At 39.6% G+C, this 14169-nt stretch overlaps 1 protein-coding gene across 3 annotated transcripts; it reads left to right on the top strand.

Annotated features, from left to right (window-relative positions):
- The first annotated feature begins 4260 nt into the window (after positions 1 to 4260).
- On the top strand, positions 4261 to 13953 carry si:dkey-79d12.5 (maternal B9.15 protein). Of its 3 annotated transcripts, none has more exons than XM_049026012.1 (5): positions 4261 to 4440; positions 8788 to 8966; positions 9484 to 9621; positions 9890 to 10214; positions 11976 to 13953. In XM_049026012.1, exons 2-5 carry the CDS (start codon positions 8794 to 8796, stop codon positions 12168 to 12170), a joined length of 831 nt encoding a protein of 276 aa, XP_048881969.1. In that variant the 5' UTR covers positions 4261 to 4440; positions 8788 to 8793; the 3' UTR covers positions 12171 to 13953. The 3 variants fall into 3 exon arrangements, with proteins under 3 accessions (XP_048881969.1, XP_048881970.1, XP_048881968.1); XM_049026013.1 differs by having other exon boundaries at positions 4272 to 4332; positions 10061 to 10214; XM_049026011.1 differs by having other exon boundaries at positions 4272 to 4332.
- The last annotated feature ends 216 nt before the right edge of the window (positions 13954 to 14169 follow it).

Raw genomic sequence — 14169 nt, 5'->3', positions numbered from 1 at the left:
TTAAAGGCAAAGCTGGCCGTGTGGAGTGTGTGCATGCAGGCTGTATTGATACAAGGCTGGCTGAAAACAGCAGCGTTGCTACATGAGAAAGCTGAAAATGACTAAATGTGCTTAAGGATAGCTAGACCTGTTTCCGGTCTTTAGTACTGATTGATCCTCTAAAGCAAACTGACGAGTTTTATGCTTTTATTTGTAATCCAGACCTTTTCGCTACATTTAGCATTTCTGTATTTGATATCACAAAGAACCTGCTGTAGTTTCCCCCTTTTGTGCCTTTGAGGCAAACTGGGACAACCTTTCCTTCAGTCTTTTAGAATACCAGGGCAACCTAGGATACTGAATTACCTATTTTTACCTGCTAAGACAAGGGCCAGCTTTAAGTAGGAGAGAGATTAACTAGGCATGGGAAATGTAAAACCAATCAGTCTTCACATTTTCAACATATTTATTTTTTTCCCAGCAGACAGTTATTGTAGTTGCTGAAGATGTATTTGATATTTTATGAAAATTATTATACAATGTGACAATTAACAGCTGAATTGCTCTCTCTTGCTCACTTTCACACACACATTAACTTTACAGTAATTTCCTCTTGAGTTGGCATTTGGGACAGATACTGTGATGTGACTGGGTAGCACAGGGGGTGGGTGCAAGATGAGAGGGATGCCTATATGTTGTAATGCCAGCTTACGTACAACCTAATGTCACCTTGTCATGGCAATGCAGTGTTTCCTAATAAACATCTGAAAAAGTCTATACAGTACAAGGCTTAGTCAAAATTTGTGGATGCATTTTCAGGGATTTGCAAATACTTTTCTGGCCTTTGGCTGTTAATCTTTTAATCAAAAGCAAGGAGACAGAGAAATTGCATTAGGTACATAGATTTGAGGTGCAGAAATCAAAGGCAGGGAGAAACAAAGGAAGCAAAGCAAGCCATAGTGTACGAGGGATATAAAAACAAATATTGTGCCACCTGCTGGCCATTACTAGTCATTGTCATTGACCTGAAAGTAATTTTCCATCCATCCATCCTTACATCTTCCAATTAATTATGCTGGTAATTTAAAAATAGTACTATTTAGAGTAAGGAAAAAAACATTCCAGCTTTCGGTAACTTAATTTTGAATTTAATATTTTGTATCATGAAGGACCACAGCAATCATTCTGAAGAGGTATTAACCCATCAAAATCAACCTGATCAGAAACTAGTGTGTGCAAATGAAATCGTAATTTTTACAAAATAACCGATTACAGAGAGCTAATTAGTTGTATTTTTCATAGCCCGATGATGTTTCCCTTTCACTGCACATATTTATTTTATGACTATGTTTAGATTAGATTTATATAATCTTCAGATAATACCCAATATCCATCCCACAGAGAAGTTTTCTTTATTTTAAAAATACCAAATGAGGAAGACAGCAGCCAGCAAACAAGTGGTTATCTCATTTACTTTTCTGTCTCTTGTTAAATAAAACCTTCCTCTCTTGGGCTGCCAGCGTATTACACTCAGAAAAGCAAAGTGCAGTGAGAGAATAAGCAAATATCCATCCATATATTTTCCAAACTGCTTATCCTACTGGGTCACGGGGGTCCGGAGCCCATCCCAGAAGCAATGGGCATGAGGCAGAGAACAACCCAGGATGGGGGGCCAGCCCATTGCAGGGCACACTCACACACCAGTCACTCACACATGCACTCCTACGGGCAATTTAGCAAGTCCAATTAGCCTCAGCATGTTTTTGGACTGTGGGGGGAAACCGGAGTACCCGGAGGAAACCCCACGACGACATGGGGAGAACATGCAAACTCTGCAAAAATGTGACTCGGACAGAGACTCAAACCTGGGTCCCAGAGGTGTGCTAACCACTGCAACACCATGCCGTCCGTTGGACATACATCCATCCATCCATCCATTTTCCAAACCGCTTATCCTATTGGGTCGCGGGGGGTCCGGAGCCTATCCCGGAATCAATGGGCACGAGGCAGGGAACAACCCAGGATGGGGGGCCAGCCCATCACAGGGCGCACTCACACACCATTCACTCACACATGCACACCTATGGGCAATTCAGCAACTCCAATTAGCCTCAGCATGTTTTTGGACTGTGGGGGGAAACCGGAGTACCCGGAGGAAACCCCACGACGACACGGGGAGAACATGCAAACTCCGCACACATGTGACCCAGGCGGAGACTCGAACCCGGGTCCCAGAGGTGTGAGGCGACAGTGCTAACCACTGCACCACCATGCCGCCCCCCGTTGGACATACAGTACTGTGTAAAAGTATTAGGCAGCCAAAGAAAATGATGTTTAAATTATCTTTGTGTTGGTGTAAAACTATGCCATTATGCCTGTCAAAGTGTGTTAGCTTAGCCATTTCAAACCTTCTGCTAAAATCACCCCATTATTTCCAGAAACCATACAATACACTCATGTATTTTTTGACTTGGCACAATTCATATAAGTAATCAATATCTAATTGGCTTTTTTAACTAAGTTAATTATTTAAGTGAGCTGGTGCTGAAATGTAATAAAGGCATGGAAAGGCTGGGGTGCCCCTGAAGAGAGGTCTGGGAACTGAAGCAGGGTTCTTCTAACCGTCCTGCAATTTATCAGTAAATTTTTGGAGAACAGAAGAAATTTATATACTTTTTATTGTATTACTCTTAATTTGCATATGTCTTAATGTTAAATTGTGTGATTTGTTCGAAGCAAATGTGCACTTTCTACTACTAATAGCTTTAAACATTTCTTCTGACTGCCTAAGACTTTTGCCCAGTACTATAACCCAACATTAATTTACAATATATGAAAATATTTTCAATAAATTCCTGCAGATGAGTAGTGTTGAAGCCCCTCACTCCAAGGGTGTTGGTTTGAGTCCCACCAGGTTTTGTACACATGTAATTTTGAGCTTTTTCCTGATGTCTGTGTGGGTTGAACATGGCAATTAGAAAAAAAGAAAATATGTTTAAAGAAAATGCTGTTTTTAATTTGCAATGTTTCTTGGGTTAGATGCAAGGTGCACGGCACAAATTATTATTGATGATGAATAGATATTTAAACAGTTTCTCAGCTTCAAGTTACTACTTTACAGGTTTGCAAATTAATTTTATTTACAGGTGTATTTCATGTAAAAATGAAGATATGGAAACTCTTCCATAACATTTAATGTTTCGTTTCAATATGAAGATTCCCCAAGCCTTTCTAATGAACTGTCAAACCAACACAAATCTCTGCCAGGAACACACTGCAGCTGAAATTTCAGCCGAGAAATCAAGTATATTTTCATAACTGTAAACCTTGCAAACATGGGATATGGCAACAATGGGATAAAAACGATTGTAAGTAAACAAAAATTATAAACATCAAATGATGATCATGATGATGACACTCGTATAAGTAGTAGTAGTTTTACGCGACCAGTTTTACAAGCCTGTCTATTGCATTGTTAAAATCAAAACACCCCCATATTGTAATACTCATCAAGATTAGCGATATGTCTACTTCTGAAGGTCATGAACAGACAGACAGAGAGACAGACAGAGTGAGAGAGACTTAAACTGCCGATACCGGCTGGGAAATTTGTTACAACAGCAGACAAAAAATAAAACAGCAAACATCGATTACAAACATATATTACATAGTACACATATAGCTTAAATATATGAAGAGTTTAAGATAGAACAAACAAAAAACAAAGGTTACACAGAAGAATTAGATCCCATGTGTTCAGACAAGATAGGTAAAATAGGTTATTGGAATAATGCCAGTATGCAACAGTAGTTGGAATGGCTTAACGTTAAAGGTATCTTAATCGCAATTTACTTCCCGAACAGTAAGTACATCTGAAGTGATTAACGGCAGTACCACCCTCTTACTTGTGATTGCATCACTACAACGCAATAACGAAATTTCTTAAACGTGGAGGCAGTACTACGCGTCAAAAACATAACATCCCGTAAATATTAGAAACCTGCGACATAGTTTAAACGTAATTCATGTGTATAAATAATTTTAAAACGCATAAATAGCTGGAGATATTTAGTGCTTTCATCACATCTGTAAGATTTAATATTTTATCGATATCTATCGTTACTACGTATTAAAATAAAACATCAAACTCCCTATATTTGTAGTAATATGGTAACAGGCGTCTCGCGCGGTTCCGGTCGGGTCCATATATGCGTGACGAGAGACACGTGATATGCCGTCGGTCGAAGTCACGCGGTTGCGTAGGGAAGTGAGTCACATGTTCTGCACTTAGTACGTGTCTCAGAGAGGATGCGTAGTGTTGTTATTCTGCAGGACGGCGTGGGCTTCAGAAAGGTAGTTCGCCGGTGGGGGTGATATATGTCTGGACTGTAGCAAAAAACCAGAAAGAACAACTACAGAAACAAGCCACTCATTTACTTTTCATATACCTGTTGAATATTGGTAAGAACTATTAATATTGGACATTTAATTATCTGTACCTTTCCTTCTTTTTTGATTGTTTGTTTATTACATAGTTTAAATAGATTTAACCCCACTGGTGTAGGGTAGTACTGAAAAGGACAACTTTTGGCTTGTTTTTCCTTAGAATGTATAGAATGTGGTACCATGTATGTATACTATGAATTTTCTAAGTGAGATATTTGAAATACATCTCTGATGAAAGTTACGGTCTCGCTTCTCACAAATGAGTTAAAGTAGTGTGATCATCGCGCTGAATTTTATTACTTACTTCCTTTCTGCATGTGCTTTGTTGTCTTAAAACCGCTCAATTTCCGCCAGTTTCGGGTGAGACGTTTGCAATTTTATTAGCAGCTTAGTTTCGTGTGTGTGTGTATGTATGTGTGTGTGTGTGTATATATATATATATATATATATATATATATATATATATATATGAATTTTTAAGAAAGTTCGCAACCTAAGTAAAACTCACTTTCTAAAACCTTACTAATCTAGATTTTTTTTACATTCCACCATTAACTCATCTAGTGGTTCTTTTATTATAATATATTTTTTTATCACTTCACCTAAATGCTGAGAGGATAACTTTGGCTTACTGTAAATATGACTCAGCACTGCCACAATATATCCATGATTGTCTTCTAACCACTTTCTGGACCGGTGGTCTGGAGTCTGGCCACAGGGGTAGGATAGGCCTCAAACGTGGGATGTCAGCCCACACCAGGCACTCGCACACAGTCATACACTACAGGCATTTTATAGATTTATATTTATTTTACTTAGCATATAATTTTAACCAAATTGACTTGCAGGGCAGGCGAATAGCATATTATAAACATACGCCTGTAGAGGAGTTGAGAAGTGCAGCTATGCTGAGCTTCCAAGGAATGCCCAGGTAGAAGTGTAAGCAGTGCAGGATGAAGAGCTACCACATCATCTTCCAGGTGTCAGTCTATGGACTGCCGGAGGAAACCAGATAACCTAGAGGAAACCCCCATTTTTTTTTTTTGGGGGGGGAGGAGACATGCGATGGACACATGCAAACTCCACACACCCAGAAGAAAAGTGGGGTTAATACGAAAAAATATTAACTGGTACCTTGGGCGGAGCTTAATGCTCTCCCCATTTGTGATGTCATAAGCGGGAGGGGGGCGTATCCTTTATTCTGATTGGTCGGGGGTTCTCTCTATATACCATACATGCTTATGCCACGTACAGCCGATAGGGGGGCATATGGTTTGGGAGATTGTCATTAAACTTTAATAGAATAAAAATATTGATGTGCCTTTTCATTATTACGTTTTTAAGGAATAATAAAACATATAGCAGGATGAATTCGTCCAGCGGGGGTCCGTCCGGCCCGTAGCCGCGTGTTGTTAGTAAGCGCCACGGCGTATTTTAAAAGAAAGCACCAAAATGTTCTAAAGAAGAAAAACGAAATATTTTAAAGAAGAAAAACTTTACTGTTATTTTAAAAGAAAAGCAGGGTGAATTTAAACAAACATGCCCGAAAGAAGCAGAAGAGCAAATTTAAACAAGCACAAGCGAAACCAATAAACATACAGCCTGTCGTTTTAAAAGAAGAGCACTAATTACATTTAACCACCACGTTAAAAGAAAGACTTTAGTGATATTTACCAGGTTGGAGAAAGCATTTAAGCAGCAAACTTTTAGAAGAAATAGGATGAAACGACCCCGGAGCTCTGCCACACGCGACTGGTCTGTTTGAACAACGCGGTCGAAATGAAAGACCAGGTTCCAGCGCTTGGCGCATGCGCATCCACGCCGACGTCCATTTCAAAATGGCGACACCGTCGTACCCCCTGTTATTTCAAATAAACTCCTATAACCATAACGTTTTTTAAGTAATGAAGCACTTTTCTGCCATCTGTGTAAGGGTCGACTTATTTGTGATTATTCTTGTGGTTTCATTACCCTGTTTAAACAAGTCGAGTTCTTCATCTCACTTCCCCATATGTTCTCTTTCCACGTATCCATGACTCCTGACATACATGCATTTCTCGTATTGGTTTCTGCAGCAGCCTTACTTCTTGGGTCAGGTCTGTACCTTTTTGCAGAATAAGCTATAATACCAAAATATGTTAGGTTTTCATTTTTAGATAAGAGGAACTATTACTTAAGGAAGCTTGCAGTATTGCATTATATGTTTAGTATATTACATGATTCAAGGCAGAAGTTAATCGTTATTATCATCGTAGTTGAATTAACAGTGTTATCATTATTAATTACTGAATTTGCATAACCATGGATACTTGGGGTTCCAGACACTCCGGTCGATCTTACCGTGTTTTTTTCAGTTTGATCACCGGAGATGATTAATAGTTAATGTTGTATGTAATTGGTGGGCAACCGGTTGAACTAGTTCAGAAATAGTATACCAAGATGGTGCCAAGCTAGTCCACAGCAAAAGAGCGCATTGGTGCCCCTTGACAGCAAATTTCTGGGCTACATTTTGTTCCCATTCCACCCCTGTCAGCTTCTGCCAGAAGTCGTCTATGACGTCATTTTTTAACCTTGCTAAGGTTGACGTGTTGAGAACAAAGCAAACACTTTTAGTGATGGAGAGCACATGTTGGTCGTGTTCGTTTAATAGATATGTTAATAGACAATGGTAACAGTACTGTATATTGTGCAAGCCGTGTGATTCTGCGAATTGAGAGAGAAACCCAGTAGAGAATTTCCTTTGCTAAGCTTCCTGTCTTGAATCTTTATGCCAACACTTTATCATTCTTCAGTGCACTGTGCCTTCATCTGTGTAAGTATCAGTGTAAGTATGGGGCAGTGCTGGCCTAATGGTTAGGGATGCACACTTAAAATTGAAAGATTGCTGGTTGGAATCCCCAACCAGCAAGGTACCAATGAGGTACCCTGGGAAAGGTACCACCCCCAAGCACTGCTCCCCGGGAACTGAATTAGCTGCCCTCTGCTATGTCACATATGGGTTAAATGCAGATGACACATTTTGTTGTTGTGCACAGTGTGCTGTGGTGTGTTAACAATGATCACTGATCACCAAATTCTAATCAATGTGGGGTATCCCCAAATTTCATTATGCTAGTGGGAAAAGCACAAAATGGACTTGGTGCTCCATTGCGGGGGAATAAATCTGCGTACTTAATCATAGACATAAATAATAGATAAATAATGGAGAGCATCATATAGAGTCTTAAAACCATGATTTAGCCTGTATATGTCCAGTATGCAGCCTAACATGGAAAATACCATTAAAGGTGACAAACTGCAGTAGATGCAAATGTTTCCTTTGTTCCTAGGCTGATGTTTAGAGTTATTTGTGATGCCCTCTCAGTTCTGTGTGGGTCAGCTGTTGGACGTGTTACTTTACAGGTAACATGCTTGTTAATGCGTATTCAATCAATCCCAAATAAGTATGGACTGACATACGATTTTATAGGCTCACACTTTTATGGCCTTAATTTCTGGAACAGCTGAAACAAGTAACCTAGTCTAAAAGTCATTTACAGGAAGAGGGTGAGCTCTGTGCTGTGGTTTCTGAGGTGGAAAATGCATAATCTTGTGAAGCTGTTTCCATTTAACAGCTGAAGTGATATCATTTTATGGTGTTTGCCCGTTTGTTCCGACCTTGGTGTCTCCAGTACACAGTGAACGGCAACCCAAACAGTAGTTTAAGAGTTTGTAGTTACAGGGTTTTCTCATATAAGTTTTGGTAGAAATATTTAGATATAATTGTGCAATATGATTTATTTAGGGGGATAAAAACGATTGGGATGTGTGCTGAGTTTGCATGCTCTCCCCATGTCGTTGTGGGGTTTCCTCTGGGTATTCCAACTTCCCCCCCACAGTCCAAAGACATGCTGAGGTTAATTGGAGCTGCTAAATTGCCCGTAGGAGTGCATGTGTGAGTGAATGGTGTGTGAGTGTGCCCTGCAATGGGCTGGCCCCCCATCCTGGGTTGTTCCCTGCCTCATGCCCATTGCTTCCAGGATAGGTTCCATACCCCCCGCGACCCAGTAGGATAAGCGGTTTGGAAAATTGATGGATGGATGATTTATTTGTGTATTTATAATTATATTGAAAGCTCTTGAACTCAAGTGCAGTACACAAGTCTTTGCCCAGTATATCATTTGGGCATTAATAAAGATACTACTAAATGTTCAGAAATTAATCATTTGTAGGTATACTGTATTTTGACAATGTATTGGAAATTGTTTTGGCTTTCATTTAGCGCCAGTCATATGCTAGATAAAATGCAGTCATACAGTTTGCATTATTATTAATGCAATATTAGGAAAACAATCAGCCAATGGGTGGAATCTCTCCCCACAGCGCGCAATGAGGAGGGAAGTAAGCTCAGCGGTGGACTTCCTGAAGCGCCTCGCCCAGCACCGGGGTGGCGTCGATAACGACAGGCTTGCTCACTTTTCAACCAGACTCAAAGAACTGCTGTGCGCCAAGTTCTCTGACCACTGGTACCCAGAGAACCCCAGCAGGGGGCAGGCTTTCAGGTAATAAAACCAGGGAATCTTGAACGAAACTGGGAACCTCCTTCCATCTCCAAATGCTGAGGGGTTGGTTGTGGGGAAACAATAACATAGGTAGATTCCGTTCTTTTTCCAAATATTAAAGTTTACTGTTTTCCTTGAGCTTGCCATGCAGAAATACCATTAAACCTAATGGTGGCTTTACAAGAAACTAAGGAATTTGTTACCTTGTATCTTCCAAGAAACACAACCTTCTGGAAAAGAAGCAGTCCTATACTGACCATAACATAACACCATCACTTACTGTCCATAATCTCTTTGGACCGCTTAACCCTGACAATACAGATCAACATCACTACTGTTTTTCAAATTTTATACCATCCACTTCCAGATGATTGCAATAGGAATGGTCATTATTAATGTTTATTTGTCAGTCTTTCCTCAGTGTTGCATTCTGTACTTATCAGCTAAATTCAGTAAAGAATACAGTATTGTTAGCCTTGATTGGTGTAGAACTGATATTCATGTGTTGTGTTTCTAGATGTATCAGGATAAACAGATTTGGTCCCTGTGATGAATTATTGCAGCAAGCCTGTGAAGAATGTGGACTGAAGTCAGCAGAACTGGGCTTGCCCCTTGAATTCAGCATCTGGATCGATCCTGGGGAGGTGTGTGCCCGGTGAGTCACTCTTTAATGCGACTCCACCAAAAGAACTGAGTCACACAGGAAGTGATTCATTTCTGCAGTTTGTTTGATCTGGTGATAGGAGTGAGGAACAGGACAAGTGTAGGAGTATTTGAAATTATGATGAAAACGACTTAATTGCTGAGTTTGATGTTAATTTTTATAGAGGAAGTGTGGGGGGAAGTTTTGCTGACACCACCTTTTGCTCATATCGTTCATCATTCATCAGATTACATGTTATAAATGTTTTCTTTTTTTTAAGCTTGGGAGAGGGTTCCCCTTCCTTCACTGTAGCCCATTTTGAGGAACAGAAGGAATGGGAGGAGGAGAAAGTGCAAGAAGACAAAGGAATGGCCAAAATAGACAAGGGTAGTCCAGAGACCTCCGACTATCATTCTGCAAGTTCCTCTGACTGTGGATCCACTGCTTCCAGTGACAATGAAGAAGAAGGGAAAGAGAGAGAAATGAAAGGTGAAATGGATGAGAAGAATCCGAAGAAGGACAGGAACACAACAGGCAAACCCTTGGGAATCGCCATGAGGCCTAGAATCAGGGAGCCCCGGGAACCAAAGGCCAGAATATCACAGGTAAATTGCTCAGACAGCTGCGGTGATCAGTGCTGGACCTGGGTAGCCGATGTATATAATGCATGACTCCTGACTAACCTTTTTCACTAGCAGCACTCCATCCATCCATCCATTTTCCAAACCGCTTATCCTACTGGGTTGTGGGGGGTCCGGAGCCTATCCTGGAAGCAATGGGCACGAAGCAGGGAACAACCCAGGATGGTGGCCAGCCCATCGCAGGGCACACTCACACACCATTCACTCACACATGTACTCCTACGGGCAATTTAGCAAGTCCAATTAGCCTCCGCATGTTTTTGGACTGTGGGGGGAAACCGGAGTACCCGGAGGAAACCCCATGACGACATGGGGAGAACATGCAAACTCCGCAAACATGTGACCCAGGCGGAGACTCTAACCTGGATCCCAAAGGTGCAGGGCAACAGTGCTAACCACTGCTAACACTCCCATTTGTCCAAAGCAGTGAAAGCGGGGTAAGCCAGCGATCAGTTGCCGGGGGGGGGAGGGTTGTTAAAGGCCTTCCTCAAGGGCCCAGTGGTAATATAATTACATTACTGGCCGTGGTATTTGAACACACAACCTTCTGGACAAATGCACAGGCTCACTACATTGTGGCGGGTTTCTGTTAAAAATAGCAGGTCAGTCTTGTTATCCACTATAAGATCATTAATTATCACTGAATTTGGCTCCAAGAAATCATAATTACCCTCAGGCCAAAACAAGCCATAACTTCTGATCTGATATTTAATTTTACTATATATCATTTTAAAATGTGCAATACGTAAACATAACCTTAATAAATGGAGGGAAGGGTGCAAAACCTACATTTTCTATTCCCTTTTCATCAAACCAAATTCCTGTTAAACTTTACTTGCACATCCAGTAAAATAAAATTCCAGAAATGTGTGTGTGTGTGTGTGTGTATATGTATGTATATATATATATATATATATATATATATATATATATATATATATATATATATATATATATATATACACACACACACACAGCTGAAAGACTGAAATTTCAAAATAAAGTGGAAATAATGAAGGGAGCCACGCATCAAGCACATAAAACTTGTATAAAATATTAAACCCATATTTATTTTACCTGTAAAACAGCACTACAATAATAAAGATTTATTTCCTATAATCTTGAAATCTGCTTAATGCCAACCATCAGAACTGCACTGATTCTTGATGCGACTTCAAACAAATTTCAATCTAAAACTTTTTCGGTTGGCGTAAACCAAACAGTGTAGCGATTTTTGTTGCTGGTTTGTTTTTTAACTGAAAATTTTTCCCAAAAAGCCATCAGCGATTAGGCCTGCTCATCCTAATCATTTCTTGCCGCCCTTTGCCCCTCAGTCCCTCTGGGTTGCATGAATAACATGAGTCTGGTTCCCTACATCTTCCCATTCATCCATCCCAATTCACCAGAAGAAATTGTCACCCACACTTCAGTGGTGAAATGGATTCCAGTGATGTGCAGATGGTAGGAAGAGAAGCAGGGCTTTATTTGGCTGTGGGTTTTAAGACACCAAGAACTGCAATGAGAAATTAAGTCCTGGGCTAAAACTCTCAGTAACCTCTTTGTGTGTCAGAGGATCAATGGAAATTATTTTCTTTGTTGTCGGGCAGAAATTTAAGCTGTGTAACTGATGCCACAATCATCAATTCAGCATATCATTGCTCGACGTGTGCCACCAATACTCAACCGATGCTGAACCCATCCCACGCTGTCTCTCTCTGTCCTTAGGCTCCCAGCCTCCCATGCTTCTATCATGTAGCACCCGTGTGGTCACAGTATAAGAAGAAGAGCCCCGTCTTCCTCACAGCAGTTGTCCCAACATCCTCGGCGCCGATGCTGAGGTATTACGTCCTCCAAAAGCCAGCTCCTCAGTTCATCATACCCCAAGCCACACTGCAGCCCATGGCATGCGCAAAGGAATAGATCTCTTTTGCTATTTTTCACCACTGTTTTATAACAGGACAAGCTGTGAACTCATTTCTTGATATTTTACATCGGTGTTTTGCCTTTTTTTCCCCTCCAAATACCATGTCATTTAAAAAACAAACAAACATCATAACCAAACAACTTCAGGTACCGTTTCAGCAATGGCTTCTCAGCATTTCATTTTGTGATTGGTTAAGTGCAGTCAAATGATGTCAATAGTTTTAAAGAATGTTTTGTGTGTCATTGAATAGAGTAGTGTTTGTGATCCATTTTATCTTTTATTTGTTTTATCTATATTTATACTGCTTTTAAGCTGAGGACAGCCCACAGTGCAGACTACCCGTAACTATGCCATGATGTTTAATTCTCTTCAGCCTTTGTCTTTTGCACTTTGTCCTTTTCATGGGGTGCTCTTTGAATGCTACACGTTAGCTAGCACTACAGCAACTAATCAAGCATTTAACTGGGCTTACACTTTACGGTTGCCTGGTTTTTTATAACCAGTTTTCTATTCAGTAAGCTTCAACATTCATTATTAATTTTGAATATAAAATTAGCTGTTACTGCCGTGTAGGTATTAGCCACAGTATCTAGATTAAATTATGCGTAATGAGAAATGACAAAAATGAATTCCTGACTCTCCTTGGCCTCGTTTGGTCAGCACTGCTACTCTGCACCTTCATGGAAAACAAACTTTTTTTTCCCTAAATGCACAGTGAAAGCCTAGTGAGACGTGGGTCATGCCCTCTGTCATTTGTAACAGCTGTGTGCTCAGCCAAATGCATATCTAAAACATGTCCTTGTCAGCCAGCTCCTTTTATAAGATACATTGTGATACCTCTACAAAATGTGCCTCAAATTGCACCGATTCCATTGCTGTAGAATTATCTATAATTCATTCTTTGATTCACTTTTGGGGGCCAGTATTTTTCTAATTGTTTTTACTGACATTGTTCAACCAAAATAGTTATGTTTTTCTTTTTCTATTCAGATTGTTGGCTATGCCTTGACTATGAGCTTTTCCTCACTAGAAATGATTTTTTTGGTCTTTTGCTTGTAGCTATATATATTGTATCTTTGTACACATTTATATATTTGTATTCTTAATGATACCTCACTTGTAATATGCAAATTGGTTCATGTGCAAATTTGACAAACTTGAAGCAAACTGATGTTCTAAATTTCACTGCTTCATACTGCAGTTTCACTGCAGTTTTTTATTGTAACTTATTTAATTGCCTTCATGAAAAACAAAATTGCTGATTTTTCTGTTTCAGTTGTGTGATTGTTCTATTATGTGCACTTACTGTATTTAATGTTTTTATGCATATAAATGTATTTTATTTTTGTATTTTAAGAGAGAGTATCTTTTATAGCTGTGGTTCAGTCATTTGTGCCATGCCTTTATTGTAAAATTACTCTTTGCAGTGCTGTGTATTTTTTTCTCATACTTTCACAAGCAGAAAATGATGCAAGATGAGAATCTGCAATTTATAAAATGCTGACAGGTACAACATGTTTTAAGGGCACTTTGTATCTTGTAATCAGTGAAACACTGGATTCCTGTAAGCAGTTTTGTAATTATGTTCTACATTTGATATCCTACTTTTATGTTCTGCATAATCATGTGGCCTTTGTTGAACCTTTGCTATCAATCCTTTATTTTTGTGCATTTTATGAAATATGTTTGCTAGCCATGCAAACCTGGAGAATGCCTGTTTGTACTCTTATTTTGTCATTTTTTTGCATTATTAAATGGCATCAGTGTAAATGTAAAAAAGTGTATTTGATCATGTTGATTTCATTGTGTAACATCCATTAGTAATGTTTGGATGTATGATGCCCCTCTTCTGTAATTCTATTAACCTCGCAGTTTTTTCCATTCATATCAGGCATCTGCTTGGTGGAATAGGGGTAAAGTATTCTGGATTTTTAATACCAGCACAGTTAACAAAAGTACAGGCACTAAAAAATACTCTGCAGGAAATTTAAGAAC

This window comes from Brienomyrus brachyistius, chromosome 9 (assembly GCF_023856365.1).
Source record: "Brienomyrus brachyistius isolate T26 chromosome 9, BBRACH_0.4, whole genome shotgun sequence".
Classification (NCBI taxonomy): domain Eukaryota; kingdom Metazoa; phylum Chordata; class Actinopteri; order Osteoglossiformes; family Mormyridae; genus Brienomyrus; species Brienomyrus brachyistius.
This window is presented reverse-complemented; position numbering and strand designations above follow the sequence as displayed.